The 19,034-nt window shown below is 40.8% G+C and overlaps 1 protein-coding gene across 2 annotated transcripts in view; it reads left to right on the top strand.

Annotated features, from left to right (window-relative positions):
* MCTP2 (multiple C2 and transmembrane domain containing 2) overlaps window positions 1-19,034 on the top strand; it is a 104,016-nt gene that overhangs the window by 14,699 nt on the left and 70,283 nt on the right. The window contains exons 4-9 of one of the 2 annotated variants that reach the window (XM_026856429.1): window positions 2,494-2,636; window positions 3,432-3,508; window positions 4,728-4,839; window positions 6,876-6,911; window positions 15,440-15,604; window positions 17,440-17,570. In XM_026856429.1, coding sequence (XP_026712230.1) covers window positions 2,494-2,636; window positions 3,432-3,508; window positions 4,728-4,839; window positions 6,876-6,911; window positions 15,440-15,604; window positions 17,440-17,570 — 664 coding nt within the window. Of the gene's footprint in view, window positions 1-2,493; window positions 2,637-3,431; window positions 3,509-4,727; window positions 4,840-6,875; window positions 6,912-15,439; window positions 15,605-17,439; window positions 17,571-19,034 lie in introns of those variants that run through there. The other variant, XM_026856428.1, reaches the window with a different exon arrangement.

Raw genomic sequence — 19,034 nt, 5'->3', positions numbered from 1 at the left:
TATATATATATATATATATATATATATATATATATATATATATATATATAAGAATGTTTGCTAAAGCCTGGCTCACATGAGCAGTGCTGGGCAGCCCTTCCCCCTCTTATTTTCCTTTACTGTATAACAACCTGGAAAGCTTTCAGAGCAATAATGCAATTGGGACTCTTACTTAGCTACAGTCTTCCTGCTTCCCATCCTCAGAGAAAGGGCTTGGAGTTTTATACTTGCAGATATTGAACTTGCTGGCTGTTTGCTTTCTCTGTCTCTTCTTTTGCTCTTTTCAGGTTTTGCCCTTGTTCGTGGGTTTTCTGTGCCAAAAGCAGATGAGTTATGGCCAGAAACCACCTGCCTCCATCATCCTCTTCATGCTTTCATTTCATCAGTTGCTTTCCTTGTCTCAGCCAGTTGCTATTTCAGGCACAGAATAGGTTGTGGACATTATTACTATTACTGTTATTTTTAATAATGCTGCTGGCTCCTGCTTATCCTGTAAATAAAAGCCAGTTCCTTTTTTTTTTTTTTTTTTTTCCTCTTCTCTTTGTAAAGGAGCTGGAAGAAACTAACTAATGCTGTTATTTCTTAACTTCTTCATCCTCTGAGGGCTACTGCCCACAGTGTGAGGCTATGACTTATCTGTGTGTTCCCACTCATTATGGAAAGTGTGCTGGTTTTAAGCTGTACATTTTATATAAGAGTATAATTATAGTTCTGAGAAGTATTTGAGGGAAAAGTCCAGCCCTAACGCATTGAAAACAATGAGAAGCTGCCCTCTGACTTCCCCAGCTTTGGATCAGGCCCTTATTATTATTCTCTTTTAGAGGAGCAGAAAAGAAACTTCTTTTTAAGTTTTCAGCACTTTTCACAAAAAAAGGTTAATTTTAACGCTTACTATTTAGGAAAAGGATTAGCTGCAGGTAGCATTTGAAAACCAACTGGTATTTTTCTTCTGTGAATGAAACACCCTCTATTTGCAGAATTGGCCAGGGCTTTACAACTCTTCCCTTTTGAAATTAAAACAGGAAAAAAAAAACCCTTTCTATAATTCTTAAATATTTCTGTATGTCCCAGGAGCACAGTTCTTTACAGTACTATGTAATTTCAAATAGATGCTAACACATAGCTATTTTTTCTTGAGTCTAAATCTGTCTCCGCATAGCACTGATCAGAGCTTCGGATGTTTAAATATGGATTTTTCACTTTCTCACTATTTCACCAAACTACTGACAAGACTGAGTATCGGTCTTACTCTGGGTTATCCTGAACTGTCACAGATTTGTCGGCCAGTAGCTCAGTGGGAACCAGGGAGGACAGGTTCAGATTATTTCTGAATGTGAAGTCTGGTGTAGGAGTCAGTCTTTTCCTGCTGGCAGCACACGCTGCAGGCTGGGGGGCAGCCAGGACCATCTCGTTAGCTGTTATTCTTCTAATGAAACTGAACTGTTAGGAGGGAAGTTTAATTCCAAATATAAGGTATAATACAGACAATATTGAATCTGACAGATGAACAGCACCTGGGATCAGTTAATTGCTTATGCTGCTACACCATACTTTTGTTCTTTCCCTTATTTGCAGTTTGTGAGATTTTTTTTGTAAAGTCTGTATGCATTACTAAATCAACCATCTAGTTAAATTCTCCGTGTACCTTGTTCCCCCTTTTGTATGGTGTCCTGCACGGTGGTTGCTGTTGGTGCAGATGCCACTGGTTTAATAACAATAATAAAAAGTTGATTCCCTCTTCTGTTTTCCTTTGACAGCTGCAAGTTTTTCTATTGCTGCCGAGTGGCATGAGCCTCACGTTCTGTCCATGGACATCTGCTCCATAAAAATATGGGATATTATTGCCATGGCAAATTGTGCCACTTGGATTAAAAAATGTGTTACCTGAATATTGTTTGTTGTCTTTACAGAGTCTATTCTGTGTGTGGTTTTTATCCTAAGCTGGTGAATAATTTTTCAGTATTTTTTCACTGAAACTTCAAATTTCGTTTTAAGTAAATTGGCAAGTGACACCAGTGATGAAATCCTGATGGGTATTTTAGCTATTGTTACTGGTTTCCTTGGAGCTCCAATCCAAGTTACGATGCTTTTGAGTTTTGGTCTTTTTATATATTCATAGTCACAGGATCACGTTTTCTCTCTTCCACTGTCTCTGTTGTTAGTTGGCCTGTAAACTGTGCTTCATCCCTGCTTCTGTTGCTCTTTTCCCAAATTAAAATGTTAACTAAATTACCAAAGAATAATTAGCATTCTTTAACACAGTGGAGATCAAGGAAACTATGAGGAATTTTTGTTGCCTGCTTTCAGACAACTTTCTGGTTCTGTTCAATAGATTTCCTGTATAAACTGGCAATTTTTATGTAGGTAATTAAGTATATGTATGTATATATAAAGTAATTTCTATTTATTACTGTTATTTTTTATGAAAATGTAACTTAAAATCCTGGGGTTATGTGGGGGCAATACTAATCTATTTATTATTAATTATCACAGGTACAAGTGACCCATATGTGAAGTTCAAACTGAATGGGAAAACTCTCTACAGAAGTAAGGTAGTCTACAAGAACCTCAACCCAGTTTGGGATGAGACTGTTGTGCTGCCCGTACAGACCCTCGATCAAAAACTCTGGATCAAGGTAAGTTTTGGGTTTAGATTTTTGAAAGATAGGTCAATATTTTTTTAAGCAATTATTTTCAACTTTAGAAACGTATTGATTTTTATTCACTGTGGCAGCGTAACATAAAACACAATCCGGTTTAAGAGTTTCAGCAATTTCAAATTAAAATGCACATATGTCTTTTCCAGATTTTACTTGCATGTTTTGCTTTCCATCTGCAAAAGCCCAAGTTGAAATAAAACTCCTTGACTGGATATGTTTAAAGCTATGGAGCTAAATTCTGCTCGCTCTTACCGTGCTTGTGCAAACTCAGTGAAAGCAATAGCGGTTTCATAAGCACGTTTTAAGAGTGTAATTTGGCTGGGTTGAACAGAATTATTACCTGGGATGCAGCCGTGACAAGTAGCAAAGCCTTTTCTCATTATGAGTAACGTTACAGTTACCAGAACTGCAAGCTACCAGTTGCGAGCACTAATTGCTAAAACATCTGTAGCCAGAAGTACCTGATTTTTTGTGCAGCGTTTCATTATGCTATTGCGCAGAGCATAAAGGAACAGGCACAATCCATAGCAGCACACATGTCTCTGTTTACATAACATTAAGAAGATACTTTCAAAATGCTGTTTAAATATTTAGTTAAAAATACAAATTAAAGCAGGGAGATGGAAAATTATCCCTGAATTATATCTAAGCTTTGATCTTTCAAATACAAAATTGAACTGAAAGGGCTTAAAATATCTGTTCTTTTATCGGCCAGGATAAAGCTGGCTTATGATGTGAAAATTAGAAATATTTATTTTATTTTGCTACCAGGTGTATGATCGAGATTTAACCTCTTCAGACTTCATGGGTTCGGCATTTGTAGCGCTCGCTGAACTTGAACTCAATAGGTAATATGTTTATTTAATTAAAGTTTATTAATGCAGCTTAGCTGAGAAGCATAGGAAAATAATTAAATACTTTTGCTCTAGCTTGGAATATGTCTATTCATGAAAACTTACTTTGATAGAAAGAAGAGTGGGGAGCACATTTTAAAAGAAATCACTTGAGATAAATCCTGTACATGCATGTTTTTATCCAGCGTTACGTACCGGATTCAAATCCCACCTGGATGGAGCCCAGTTCAGCAGAAGGCGCCCTTTCCTTTTCATGTCTAGGAATAAGAATAAGAGTTTCTATATGTGCCATTGTTTCGGGAGAGCTACACCAGAATAATTTATGGAGGTGGAAGAAGAAAGGGGGGAGAAGGTTGAGACCCCTTCTTAGCCCCACGTAGCGTGGGGCGCGTTTTTCTGTATCTAATTGGGCTGGGGAGCGGTTTGCCTGGCTGGCTGGGAGTGCCCCGTTTCCAGCCTCCCCCCGCAGCCATCCGTCCCCGCGGCAGCTCATCTGGCCCTGATTTAGTGTGGAGGCAAGCTCTGCGCCTTTTGTCTGCTGCTGCTGCTTGGTCTCAATGTGGAGCTGGAAGCCAGGAATTCAAGTTTTAGTTCACTCTTTCATACTCCCTCGCTGTGCGACTTTTTTTTTTTTTTTGAGAAAATTTTTCCCTGTGCGGGTATGTTATAGCTCCCATGGCTGTTGTGTCTGAATTTCTAGAAATGTTAATGAATTTATTCTCGAGATATTGCCATCAGGTAAATACCAGCATTCCCGTTTTCAAAGAGGGAACTGATTCATGGAGGGAGATTAAACTCAGGCAGAGGAAAGGTTTTGTGAGTCAAATCCCAGCCACTAATGTCAGAAAATTCACTTGGATGAGTTTCTCTGTCACTCTTCTTCCCTGTGAGGTGGAGGTAGTTGTAACTTTATTCAGTGTGCATCTGCATATGGAGAGTTATGAGTGTTAAGTAATGCTATATAGATGCTGGGCTGCATTATTAAAAGGGTGGTGTGTTTTGTCAGAACTAAGAAGGAACCCTTCAGATTTCCCGTTTTAACATTTAAACGCAATATTGGGAATTTCAGGCAAGATGCTGAAATTTGCACAGCTCAGCGTGACCTTTAATAATCAACTTGAGTTAACTGGAGTCAATAAATGCACTTTTTTTTTTTTTTTTTTTTTTTTTTTTTTTTTTTTTTTTTTTTTTTTTTTTTTTTTTTTGCTTGTAGACCTACTGAACAGGTTCTAAAACTGGAAGATCCCAACAGTTTAGAAGATGACATGGGAGTGATTGTATTAAACTTGAGTCTAGCAGTCAAGCAAGGAGACTTCAAGAGAAATGTAAGTGGCTTAGGAAATCAAATTTATAGCTGAAATGTGTAGGGGGAGGGGGGGAAGAGCTCGCATAATCTGATTTGCTGTGAAATGCCACCTTTATTTTCGTCCTCCGAGACTCAATATTGAAATCGAGCTAGATCATAACTTTTAAAAAAGCCCCATATTTAACTGGATAAAAGTTACATAGACATCTGTAGCTGGGTGCTTCTGTCCTGTAGCTGTGACATGCACCGTGGCAGTGCTCTGCGTATACCGGGCATGTGGGAGCCACCTCTGCAACGCACAACCTGCTGAAGTGAATGGATGAACTGTACCTGCTGTGATTGCTATTCCACAACATACTATTTTCTGATTTCCACCCAGGAGTTTAACACTTTAAAAACAAATAAAAGGTTATTATTTTTTTTCTTTTCTTTTTTTTTTTTTTTTCTTTCAATGACAACGAAAAAATCCACGTGAAACCTAAAAGCAGAGATTTGATGTTAAGACTTAAACCACACCAATCTTGTGGAGGAGCACACTGACTGAGAGGAATAGATTGCTTGTAAAAACCCTGATTTTGCCACTGACAGTTTCTTGACTGAGTTAAATTGAACTTGGCTCCTGATGCTGAAATATGGCGCATTTAGCGATGCTAGAAACCCAGAAAAACCTGGGCAGAGACTGAGAACACCACAACTGAAGCTGATAGTTTTTAAATTTCAGGTCCTGCAGGTGGATTTTTGCTTTGGTTTTCATCTTTCAAGATTCCTACTAGCGTTTTACACAGAGTGTGGAGCATACCTGTGGTGAACTCATCCCGTTCATGTCCTGCAAGGGGTGGGGAAAAGCCAAGGTCAGGCATTTACTTAGCTCTGGTTTTCAAACCAGTCCAATTTAAATGTGTAATAAATATGTAAAGAGAAAAATCTCACTACAAGTCTTCTATATAGTCTAGTATGAAAGTTGCTGTTTACAGCACTTCATTGAATTGCAGGTATGGAATTCCAGTCTGAACAGGATTATAGAACGTAAATGTTTCAAGGGGTTGGAAAGCAGAATAAAAAATCTAACGTGGGACATCTGCCATTCATTATTTATTTTTTAAACAGTTGCCTTTTTTTGGAATTGTAAAACCTCAATATTAAGATAACTGTGGAGTTATTTCTACCTCAGTATGTGATTATTTAAAAGCTTAATGACAATATTCAAAATGCTGTTATTGTATTTATATATCTATATTATGAGATGGCTTTGATCTGGGATGTGAATTCCCCCTCTAACTTGTACAAGAGTGTTGTTGGCACACATGTCACTGGGTTGCAGGAAGCGGGGAAGCAAGCACATAAAGTTTCTTTAGCAAAAAAGTGGTTGAGGTGAAAGAACCTTAGGAATTCTTCTGGGACTTTTAGGAAGGCATGGGCTAAAGTGGACCTAGCCAGTGAGACAGAAAACACATTGGTTTAAAGTAGCAGCTTTTGGTACTCTTGGGTGCTTAGTTAACATTCAGAGTGCAGATGATAGAAGAGTTGGTGCACACTGTAATTTTTTTTAAAGACGATGTTTTAAGCCCTCATATTTCAAATGCAAATTGCTCAGCCATTTCCAGTGGAATCAGAATAGTGAAATGGCTCTGTCCACATTAGCACTTAACAGCAAGATGATTTTTTTTCCTTTTTAAATTAGCTTACTGTAGAACCAGATGGCACCAAAAGTATAAGCCATGTTTCTTACTAATGGCTCTGGGTCCCTCCACTTTTTATTCTTGATTTCTCTCTCTTTTTTTTTTTTTTTTTTTTTTTTTTTTTTTTTTTAAATTTTCTCCTTTTTTTTTTGGTGCAATGCAGGTATTTTGTTGATTGTTATGTTCCATGAGGAAGGGGAGGTAGATGAATGCAGTAGTAGATCCAGCCTCATACTTAGTAATAAGCTTTTTAACACAGCTTTTTAACACAAGCTGCTGTTTGAATTATTTTACTAAACACTTTCTCTGTTTTGCTCTTCCTCTTTATTTCTCTTTCTGGGTTCACTTTGGTACAATGGTGGGGACTCATGAATAGAGATGGTCAAGTCGGAAGAAGCGAACTTCATCCAAGGTAACCAATTTTTTTTCTCTTCAAAAAAAAAAGCCCCCTCCTGAAGTCTTTGTGCCCTTCTCTGAAACAGAAAGTGTAAAAATAGGAAAAAACTGAAATCTTGATGCAACCTGTCTAAATGTGGTGGCAGGGTTTTTTTTTCTTTTTTGCCTTTTTTAAAACGTGATGAGAAATAGCTGCAGTTTTCTTATTGTAGGTCCTATTGTAGTGTCTAGTGGCAAGTGACAATAAGACCCCACCCAGAAAGGAGCTGTAGAATGAAAGAAACTGTGCTAAGGAAATGTGTGTAAACACAGCTACAAAAAGGAGCTATGGGAGATTTGAGTTGCTTAAGGATACCCGAATGGTGGCCAGTAGTTGGTACTGGAGTTGAACGTGGGTCCTCTGCTTCCCAGTCTAATTGCTTGGGTTGCCTCTCATCTAGGGGGGAATTTGTGAGGCAGTATTTCTTTTGGTCACTCCTGTGGGGTTTGAAATTTCCTTTTGGTTTTGGGGTGGAGACTGAGCAGGGAGTTTTCATTACCAGCAATGTAACAGGATTCCCAAGATTTGTGTGTTGCTACGTATCAACATAACTTGCTTCCTTTTGGTCTTGTGTAGTATTCCTGCAGGCTTCCATTACTTTTATATTCCTGTACTGTTCCATTTTTGCATTAGATTTTAACTTGTTCAGGAAACAGAATGTGGCTTTTTATTTGTTCTGTAAAGCTTTAATTCGCTATTGAGTAAATAACAATGATATAGAAACTGCAGGCCCCAGTACCCAGCTTGAGAACTATACAGTCTAACTTTCTGAAAAGCAGAATTTGGCTCTTAGAAGAACACATATGCATCTTGATATTTTCCCTATATAACTATTGGTTTGTGCCTAAATAAATTGAATAATTAACCTCCTCTTGTTCTATTCATTACAACTGTGGTGTGCTATGTAGAGAAGCCAGCCCTCTCAGGTATTGTGCCAGCAAGTACATTTTTGTCAATAGAAGAAGTGCAAAGTACAGCCCTTGGAGCTGGACGGCAGCTTGGTGAGCTCTGGTTCCAGGGATATTGCAGCTCTTCCCGCGGCGCTCGGCGCGGAGAGCCGCCAGGCATCCCTGAATGCAGTATGACAGAAAGTGATGGAATAATTGAAGAGCTCAGCACTTTAGTTTTTAACTAAAGCTCTGGAAATTACTATGCCCTCACTCAATCAGTGTAGCTTGATCCCCCTTTTTCTCACGCGTGCACACACAGCTGTCTCTTGACGCTGGTTGGCTTTGGGTCCCGGGAAAAGGAGCCAGGTTTTTAAACTCTAGTCCTTTTTGTCCAGAATAGCCAAACTTCTGTCTTGGTTGCTGTCACTGGATTTTTTTTTTTTTTTTAATTTTTAGTTGTATGCTATATCTCATTGTATTTTGAAGAATTTTTTTTTTTTACATACAGGTTTTTGGACCTTTAGCTGTAAGCCATACTGGCAGGTGGCTCAGTTCTCAAGACTCCGGCTTGTGCCTTTTAAAATAAAACTAGGAGATACTGAAGCGTGGTACTGATTTAGGAGAAGTGAAAGTATTGTTTAAAACAGGAGAGGGGAAAAAAAAAATCAAAAAGCTGCAACCCTGTGCTCTGTTCTGTTCCAGTCACTAGAGGGTAGGAGAGCTTCAGTTCTTCCTAGGGAAGACACAGTTCATGCTCCAGTGTGATCTCTTAAGAAAAGCTCTGTGACCATCCAAAGGCAGTAAAAATATTTCCCAGCATGCGCTGGAAAAATCTGACAAAGCAGTATTTCCTAGTTTATTGATTCTGCTACTGCACTAAAACACTAGTACTGTACATCAATAACCATCTTTAGTTAGGAAACTCTGGTCTGTGGAAGCAGTACTAGCAGTTTGTGGCAGAACATAAAGGCTAGAAAGAAAAATTGTGTGCATGGGGAATATAGGTGTCTAGGGAAGGCACAAGAGGTTATGGAAGAATAGCCAGAGAGTATGATGGGGTAGAAAACAATGTTGCTGGACGAGATAAAGATACAGGAATAAGGGGGGGCAGGGGAAATGGAAAGAGCTCTGTAACAGAAACACGGACTCGTCTCTTTTTTGGCTACTGAGCTGACTGGTTTGTTGTTGAGGGAGGAAAAGGCCATATACTTTCCATTTGAGCAGCTGAACTGAGACAGATCTAAATTTCATCTCTGTAGGTTTAGACAAATAAAAGTTTTCTATTTGAAATAGTTTTCCTTTTTTTTTTTTTTTAGTGCTGAACTATAGGTGACCTCTGTTTCAATATTTAGCATTTCTTCTTCTAGAAATAGAGGGAAAATGACTTATTTTAAGGATGGACAAAATGAATATAACTTCCACGGCTTTTTGTTAAATCTGTACTGCCTATATGAAAGAAGTCTGGTTATACTCTAATTTGACCATTTTGTGTTATCTTACTGCAGATTTGGCACATCAGTGTCCTAAATGAGTCTTTCCACATTAATCACGGGATTCTTGCTGGTTTCCCAAATTCACCCCAAATTATAGTACCCCTGCTGATGGCACTAATACCTGATGCCACTCCATGTCAGACTGGTGAAGGGGTTCACATGGATACTGTACACTCTTCATGTGTGTTCTCTGAGCTCCCTTGCTTTTTGAAGGAAAAGCTACATTTCAGACAACAATGAAAACAGCAGCAGTACAAGATCTCCCGTCTAGCTACAGTTGCCTCACGTTCATTACAGAGAGTATGCAGGAAGGATTTCAGCAACTGAATATTGTCTTTTAAATCATTTTGGTGCAAGAGCTGTTGAACTGGATGATTTAGCTATCTGTTGATTACACAGTATATATTTTTCACTGCTGCTAGAAGGGAATCATTGCACATTTGGGCGGACTCCCAAGACATGGGCAGCACATCCAGATCCCTCATTTTTCATGGGAGCTGAGAACAGCATTGTCCTCTGTGGGAGCTGTCTCCAAGAGTGCAGCTTTCTTCTTTTTCTCACAGAGGGTGGCATTGCAAAGGGAAGAGGATACTATTAGGCAGTATTAATATATGCACTCATATCTGTGTATTGGCAAGCTCTTCTTTCTTTTCTGTTTTTCTTTCTGGGGCTATCTGGGGTGCAGAGGGAGTTGGTAGCTGTCTCTGCTGGAGTCCAACATGCTGATGCTCAGTAGCCTTGTTTGTCCTGGGTGGCTTGAGTCTCACCCTGAGTGCCCCTCATGCTATTTCGAGCATTTGTACAGCTGAATAACCTTTAAGTGTTGAACATCTATGAAGCAAATAAGCAGGTTTGCTTAGGGTGGATTGACCTGCAGCAGTTCAGTCCTGAAACAAAAGCGACACAATTGCCACCTTGATAGCCTAAGATGATTGAATAAATTGGCTGGAAGGCTGACTGGACCGAAGTGCTCCTCAGCATCTCAACGCAGGGGAAAATCCCTCCCTTTATTTTTTTTTTTTTTTCTGCGTGGGCTGTTAGATTTCATTTTTGCCTGCCTCATTGTATTTGGCTTTCTCCCACAACACCCTGTGGGCAGTGACGCTCTCCAAGTGTTTTGTGGAGCGGAGGGACTCGGTTGCCACAGGGTCACGCATCGTGGCGGCAATCTCGTGTTGGTTCACTTGCCTTTCTCGCTGCCCTCTCCTCTTTCCCAAGGGGAGTCTGCCTCTGCAAAATGGTTTCCCTGCTTAATGAGAAGTCCAAAGAGCCTTCCTATTCGCGTGTTGTTGTTTTCTCAAATGGCAAATTACGTGGCCCAGTTTTGATGTTGACCTCTTCACAGGGATTGCAGCAGGCTTTCTGTTGTCCTGTCTCATCCTTTTAAATGAAAGATGTGAGAGATGGGCTCACTTCACACTTGGTCACCTTGCCGTGTCATTTAAATGTACAATTTTTCTGCATCTCTTTATTTCATCAAAAACAAGTTTGAACTTGGGCCATGTATGTGTGTGTCAGGAGAAGAGACAGATTTGAAAGCAGCCCTGATGCACCAGAGGGGATTCGCTGGGTGCCTATAGAGGGAGATTATATACAAATGGTGTTATTGGGGAGACTCGAGCTCCTAAAGGATTTTATGAGGCTGGGTCAATGAGCTGGTTCTTTCCCCTCCAAAGCTCTGTCATTCTTGCTCATCTCCTGTATTTGGCTCTGTGAAGGCAAAATAATGGCCCACCTGCTCATTCTTGTCCAGCTTGCTGCTTTAAACCAGAACCAGAAAGTAATAAAAAATTGAAAGGTGGTGTGAAAACTTTTATAATAATTTTGAAACTGGGAACTACGTTCTGAAAATAGTATTGTGAGCACCGATTTTCAGTTTTTCTGTTCAGAGACATTGTATATTTTCTGGGCAAATGTTCTTTCTAAGCAGTAGGGAGAAGAACCATCTTCTGTTCCTCATGTGGCAGGTTCCTGCTCTATGACCAGGCCATACTTCTGCTTCAGAGATTATTCATTATTTACCTGATTTTGCACAGTCCCTATATCTGCAGTAAACCGGGGCTGTTAGACTTAAAAAACATCTAGTTTGTTTCTGAGTAAATCTTTTTGGATATTCTTGTGCTTATTATTTCTGGCTGGCTTGTTTGAGGGATACTTTTTTTTTCAAGTTGATATCTATTTTACAGGAGCGAACTTCTCATAAAGGTGACCTTTATGGTATCACTGGTTATTTGCACACAGAGCCCAGCCGAAATCAGAGCTCTATCTGGAGACAACCCCTCACATTCTGATCTCACGGCTATCTTAATTTCAGAAGTGATGGGGGGACAGGAAGGAATAATTAAACTTGTCCAATGTCTTGTGCTTGGGACATGTGCCAACTTCCATCATAAAGCATGTTTCCTAATTTCCAGCCCTAAAGCCTGATCCTAGCTTTAGCCAGCTTTTCTGTACCTTTGCAAGGCACCTTTATTTTGGTCTGGGACGTAGCCAGAGTGTGAGCTGGCTGACTGCAAGAGAGTTTACAGGAAAATACAGAGGGAGAGGTCTGAAGGACCTGGCATCCAGTCTGGGAGCACAGCTGGAAAGAGCTCGGGTTCAGCAGCAGGAGGAGCTGAAGTACCCAAGTCTGGAGGCGTCCATAGCCTGGGAGGTAACAGGGAAAGGGTAGAGCTGAACAGATAAAAGCACTTTTAAATAGTCACTGATTAAGCAGTTATGTCCTCCTTTTCTGGGCAGTATAGACAGGGGCTTTGACTTTTCTGGTCTCATTGTGAAGGCAGCTTAGTGTAGTGGTGGCTGGAGGGAGGGATTGAGGTTTGGGTTGGTTTTTTTTCAGTGCTTGTTTTGCTCCTGAGTAACTTTGTTGAACTAACTGCTGCACTTCTCTGTGCTTTGCTATGTAATAGTTTTGCCAGCTCAGAGGGAGGCTGTGAAGTTTAATCAATTAACTCTGTGTAGATCAGTTTGAAACAAGTAGGTGCGGGCTATCAGGAGGTAAAACTTTTAAAATAAATAATGCAATATCATTTTCTTGCCACCTGGGAGGCATTTTCTGTAGTGTGCAGGCTTCCCCAGGTAACACTAAAGTTGACTCATTGATGTTCCAGGTCTGTGGGTCTATCACACATCTGGGTTTCCCCAGATGTGCTTCCTTCCAGAAACTGTGAGTGGAATCTGAGACACTGCCTGTTTGGCTGGGATTTCCATCAGGGTGGTCAGAGGAACAGCCTGCCAAATACCTGGGGAGGCTGGAGAGGTGGCTGCAGAGCATGCACAGAGCGATACTTTGCTGTGCGTGTAGATGATACGAAGCACAGGAGATGTGCCAGATCTGCTGAGCACACGCTGTGGGAACGACCTGGTCAAGTCCAGGAAATCCAGAGCATTCCTAATGTGACAGGGTGTCCACAGGCAGTGAGGCAAGCGCCCTCCTGGGTTCTGTGCTGCCCCGTTTGGAGAGAGGCTTGTGACAGTGGCAGAGTTGAGTTGGGGGATGCAGGAAGCAGACTGCGGTCATTGAGCTTGTGTTGAGGTGCTGGAGATCTGTGCTGTGCCCTAAACCAGTTGCAAACATCTTGGTTTCTCTGTCTAGTGTGATGCGCTAAAGTGATGCCAGATCTTATCCCTAAAGCAGACAGGTCCTGTTAGGTGGAGACCAACAAACCCCTCTTCTGAGAGGAGCACAGAGCTCTCTTGCAGCTGCCCAACCATCCAGAAAGGGTGTGCACAAGGCCATTTTCTAGGGGCCACCTGTTTTGGAAGGTCAGAGTTGATTCACTGCAATGTGCTCTAGTAATACCGAGCTGCAGGTGCTGATTTTTCCCAGGTCTGTGTGGAATCCAGGGTGGTTTGGGTACCTGTGGAGACAGTGGCTCAAAGGGCGGGCTTATGTGTTCTACAGAACTTGGGTAGGAGGGCCCCCAACGCTGAGTGACTCCCTAAAATACTGTCCTGGTTAAAAAATTAAAATAATCCAAATTTGATTTGCAAACTGAGTGATAACAACTGTCTTTTGTGTTCAGCTTGGAAGCTTTGAAGAGAACTGAATGCTTTGTTTTTAAAAGAAATTGTAACATGGATAATAAACTTTCTCTGTTGTTTTTTTTTTTGTTTTTTTTTTTTTGTGAACTAACATCAAATACCTCTTCCTCCTCTTTGGAAGGAGAAGGGGGGAGGGAAAAATCCTTGCTCCTAAAGCAGCAAGTACATCACATCAAAACATGACTATGTTAAATACTAAAATGTTCAAAGTACAACTGAGATAGATAAAGGCTTTGATGGGAAGTGGATATTTCCCAGGGACATTACAAGCAATAATCCAGATGTTATGGTGTAATGCAACGAGTGTCCATGGATAGATGGGGAGCTCAAGCCAAGCAGCGCCTGCTGTAGGCCTTAGCCCTCCACTCCCATGCTGTTACGCCATATGGAAGCAATCTCCAGGCCCCTTTAATAGCCAGCTTTGGATTCCATTTTCACAGGGCTCATAGAGCTAAGTGGAGCTGTTTTATGGACAAGTTAGATAGAAGCCTTTCCAAGATAAACATCCAATTCGAAATTAGGACATACCAAGCTGCAAAATTATTTTAGGGCATATTTCATGGAAGCACTGCCATTTTTCTGAGGCGATTGCCAGACTGTAGAATGCCCTTTGATCCCTTGTGGACATTACTCCCTTTTTTATAAAAAGGATTTTGAAATAGTTGCAGTGTTTAGGGAGGAATATATCTGCCGGGACTTTGAAGTATGTCCATGGGAACAGTCATGCTTTAGCTTTTTGGCCTAAAAGATGAACTTTACAAAAAAAAAAAAAAAAAAAAAAAAAAAAAAAAAAAAAAAAAAAAGAAATTACATTGCAGCTGGATTTATGAATCAAAATCTCGTTTTCTTTTTAAAGGTAGGAATTTTTAACCAGTGTGCCAGGAAAGCCAAACGGGGTGTTTAAATAGAAGTATATTAATATGCTTGTGGGATTCAGAGTTGGGCATTTTAACCAGTAAAAAGCAAGTAAAAAATTTGTGAGTTCACCACCCATGATTTAAGAATTTTGTTGCTGGGTAATTGATCCATAAAAAGTAATCTTCAGACATCAGGTGCTTTTGCAATCGTTTTATTTAGCAACAACATTTCTTACTTGCTTTTAAAGCTAACACGTCCTGTTTTAAAGTGACTTGTGAAATCTTCTCCTCCGTCTTGCTCCCACCTGTATATGACATGATTGAAGCTCCAAAGTGTGGCGAGTTAAAAGTTGCTTCGCGAGAATAAAATATGGCAGGATTTTTACTGCGAGAAGAAAAGTATAGCCTTGAGTTTTAATGTTTCCAGCTCACTCCCCCCAAATAAAGGCCTATTTAATCATCCTCTGTCCAATAAAATATTGCCAGTTAGCAAACTGTTAGCACAGCCATGCTATGTAGGATGAAGCTGCGAAGGTAACAAATGTGGCTACCAGGTAACCATAACTCCAGATAAAGAGCCCGCTGGTGTCAGTGTTTTTTCAGCAGGCATCAGTATTTTTGATTCGTGAGCTCAGTTTCTGGAAGCAGGAGCTGCAAAGGCAGCAGGTGAAGAGCTAACACGGACGACAGGCGGTTGAGTGATTGAGGAGGTGGAAGATGCGTGCTCAGCCTTTCACCTGGCCATAGGCTTTATGGCTGCGGGCTGTCCCCCCCACCCCAGACAGGAATGCAGGAAAAGGCCAGATCCACGTTTTACGGACATAGCTAGAGACATTTAAGAGTTTAGTTTCTCCTCTCTCCCACCTCTTCTCCCCATGGCTCTCCTGTGTCATTCTCTGAGCCAAGGTAACAGATTTCTCTAAATGCTCGAGGTCTGCTCTTGCTGAAGCTCAGCCAGGTTAGCTGAAGTCAACTTCTCTGGTGGTTTAAGCTAACCCTGTTGATTTTGCTCTGATGCTGAGTGCGGTCCCTTCATGGAGCCAGCCATAGTACAGTAGAGGCAGAAAATCCATAGTATCCTACTGCTCTCCATTCTCTGCTCACTACTAGGGGATCATGGTACCTCTTTCACTTCTGGTGCTTTCACATCACAATCAGTCTGAGCATAAAAATGTGGGTTTGGGTGTATAAGTGTTTTGTGTCGCTGACTTGCTTTTCAGTCGGCTTTCATGCGGAGCGCGCGACTCTCTGACTCTCTGCGCAAGAACCAGTTGTGGAATGGGCTGGTCACCATCACGCTCTTGGAGGGGAAGAACATCCCTGGAGGGGGCTTGGCAGAGATTTTCATTCTCCTCAAACTGGGAGATCAAAGATACAAGAGTAAGGTAAGTATTAAGGATTTCTTTAGGTTTGCTGGAGCCGATAAGGCATTTGGTGTTTCTTTTACCAGTGTTGCTACCTCAGATGGAACTATTCTTGAATCTGTTTTATATAGGTGAGATCAAAACCAGGAGACCAGATCAGGAACATTAACACTTTACTAATATGTTTTACATGCCAATATAGGAATAGGAAGCTAGGAATATTGTGTGTATCTGGTTTTGTGCATTTAACATAATCATCATATTGATGGATGTTTGACATTAATATGAAACGAAATAAAGCTATGTGTATCACACATGTTTTGTTCTCTGCCAATACAGAAGTTACATTTGCAATGTTAGGTATGCTGGAAAAGCAGACCTGAAATGGTTCCCAGTGCAGAGGAACTTTTATTTTTATTTTTTAAAGCACCTTTCATGAAAAATGTTATCTATAACAGGAAAAAACCCCACAACAAACATCACGCACAGGATATTCCATGGTTTTGATTTGAATTTTTATTCCTCTAGGCTGTGTTTACTTGTATCCGGTACCATTTCATGGGAATCTAAGAAGTGAATGGGGTTGTCAAAGATAAACTTTTCATCTCCAAAGTCTAATAAGGAGAGGGGCTATAATTAAAGTAATATTCGTTGAGAAAGCGAGAGCTGTGTATGTCATGAACTGGAAGTGTGGAGGGAGAAGGAGGAAGAAGCAAACAAACTCCCTCCTGTACAAAATGTACAGAGCAAGTTCACAGAACATAACATTCAGATGTAGGCGCATCTGAAACCTGCACTCTGTCCCCCCCATTGAACTTCAAACCAAGGTCATGATATAATGTTTTTATTTAGAAAAAACAGCTTTGAAAAATAACAAATGGGTTAGTTATTTTAGAATAAAGATGTTATTCCAGTTAAGATCCCTTTTTATGTTTCTCTTTAATGGTCCATAGCCTGTGTCATGAATCTGCAAGACTGCGCTGTTTGCAGTCACAGAAAATTAAAAAGTTTAAAATGGAGAGTTCAGTACAATGTTGTCTGCAGTAAGTTAATTGTTTAGTATTTCTGTCTGGAGTCCAGTAAAAGTTGGGGACTGCTGCTTTTACACCCTAATAAGACTTCAAATTGGCAGTACCTCATGTTTTTTTTCCTGGAGTTTATTTTATTTATGAAGTACGTTTACTCAGGGTCCAGAAAAACAGAGAAGGTGGGAGGAATCTCAGTCAAGGTCCAGCTAACCCTATCTCCTGTGCTCTCAGGGGCCGTGCTGATAGAGATGGTGGGTAGTGTGGTGTGATATGATTTGCAAGTGATTTAAGTCCTAATCCAGTGAATATTCAGAGTAACGTGAACATGGGAACAATCTCACCGAATCCGGAGGGACAATTTACAGCTACCAAATTAACTGGATGTTAGCAATTTCAAGGCGGCTCCTTCTTCGCCTGTATCTTAATGCAGAAGGGTAGAGAGTACTGGTGTGGGTTCCTTAAATCATTCGAACCTGTTTTCAGGTGATTGCTCTCAAAGGGGTTATTCTTGATTTCTTCCAGTGTGTGATGTTGGATGATGACCATGGTCCAACTGGAAGTGCAGCTGGGGGATCCACCTTGCATTTCAGAATTCCTCCAGCCATTCATTCATGTCATACTTGCATATTTATTGTTACTGGGAGAGAGGAAAGAGTTTTTAAGGAAGATGAGGCTGTGCATGATGGCCTGGGGAGCTTTGATTGGATTGACCTTAGTACTTGATGCCCTAACATCCGGCCTTGTTTTTGTAGAAGAATTGATATGTACTTTACTGTGGAAATAAGTACCGTTTAAGAAAAGTAAATATTATAACTGCATGTTTTCTAGACACTGTGTAAGAGTGCAAATCCTCAGTGGAGGGAACAGTTTGATTTTCACTACTTCTCTGACAGGAAGGATATGTTGGACATTGAGGTCTGGAGAAAGGATAACAAAAAACACGAGGAGCTTTTGGGAACGTAAGTTGGGGGGTTTTTGCTTTTTTTTTAGGGGGTGGGGTAAGTACAAAACATGTGATTTGTATTATTATTTTTAAAAATTGATCAGTTTTCATTACCAGCATCACACTGTATATTTCTTTCCTTATTCTGGTCACATTCACATGTCTCTGTAAGGGTATGTTTATAAAACCTATTAATGGGTGAGTGATTAGCCACAGCCTGAATGCAGAGACACCCAAGCTGACTCTGCACAGGCTGACTGTAAAATCCAACATACTGAGGGAGCTCAGTGGCGGCTGTCTGTGGGAGAGCCAGTGGCAGCAAGGAGGCAGTACTTGTCTGTGTGTGCATGGTGATACTGCTCCAGAGCCTGCTTTGCTCTGCAGGGCTGATGTATGACTTCAGGCTGGTGCCAGCTCAGGGATCTTTGTGCTTCTTTTGGGAGTGGCACTGGTGTCCCTTTTTTCTGTTAGCACTTTGGTGGTGTGTTCTTGTAGCCTTGTTTACATATGGGTCCTGTAACCTGGATTTGCTTTATTTGTGCGATCTCTTCCCCATTGCCCCAGAAGACTGATCTCTGTGGGTTTGGTTCCCCACACTTTGCACAAACTCATGTTTAAAGCATCCTTTTAAGAGCAGCCTCACAGGTGATTTACCCATCTCCTAACTGATACTGGATTTTGTCCCGCTGCGCTATCCCGTTATACCTTCAGATTCTCAAGTAATGATCTTATGCCACGTAAGTAAATGAGACTTTTTGTGGGATAGCAGGCAACCTTTCATTTTATTCTTTAATGGAAATATAATGTGGTTTCTACTCTTATGTCCTGCTCTTTCCCTTCCAGTCTAACTCCATCTTATTTTGTACAGTATTACTACAGTCTTGGGTTTCCTGTTAGTAACTGTATCTTCTTCCTTCTTTTGGTTTGCAGCATTGTCATCTAGACCTATCTCCCCAAACTGCATCTGCACAGTTGTCTACACAGTAGCACCAAAAATCATCTAGTTTATTGGAGTCCATCTTGGGTCTGCCCATGCTTATCTGCTTGCAGGATCAGTGCCACAACCGCTAAAATCTTAGGGGCAGGGATCCTGTCTGCAGTTGTTTGCTGTTCTCACCTGGTGAGGGTTTCACAGCTTACTGACTAAATGGCAGTAACTCATAACAACATTCTCTTACTTTAAGTATTCAAATAGTTTGAAACTATTCACTGAAAAGAACAATGCCCTTTGGCTCTACAAATGTTTGTGGTTTTGCAGAGCAGGAAATGCTTTCTGGCTGAATGCTGTTGCTCATCACATGGGGAAGTGGCTGAAGATGAATCTGTTCCTTCCATTCTCACAGTTACTTTTATTACGTCTGATATTCTCTTTAGGGTGAAGAGATGTAGCAGTGTTTGCAGCTTGCCTCTGTTCAGTCTCCCTTCTGCTGGAGCAACTCTTCCTTAGGTTTTTTTCCTCCTTCCTCCCCCCCCCCCCCCC

This window comes from Athene cunicularia (assembly GCF_003259725.1).
Source record: "Athene cunicularia isolate RWA chromosome 10 unlocalized genomic scaffold, athCun1 chr10_part1, whole genome shotgun sequence".
NCBI lineage: Eukaryota > Metazoa > Chordata > Aves > Strigiformes > Strigidae > Athene > Athene cunicularia.
The sequence above is the reverse complement of the archived record's forward strand: the minus strand, read 5'-3'. Positions and strand labels throughout refer to the sequence as shown.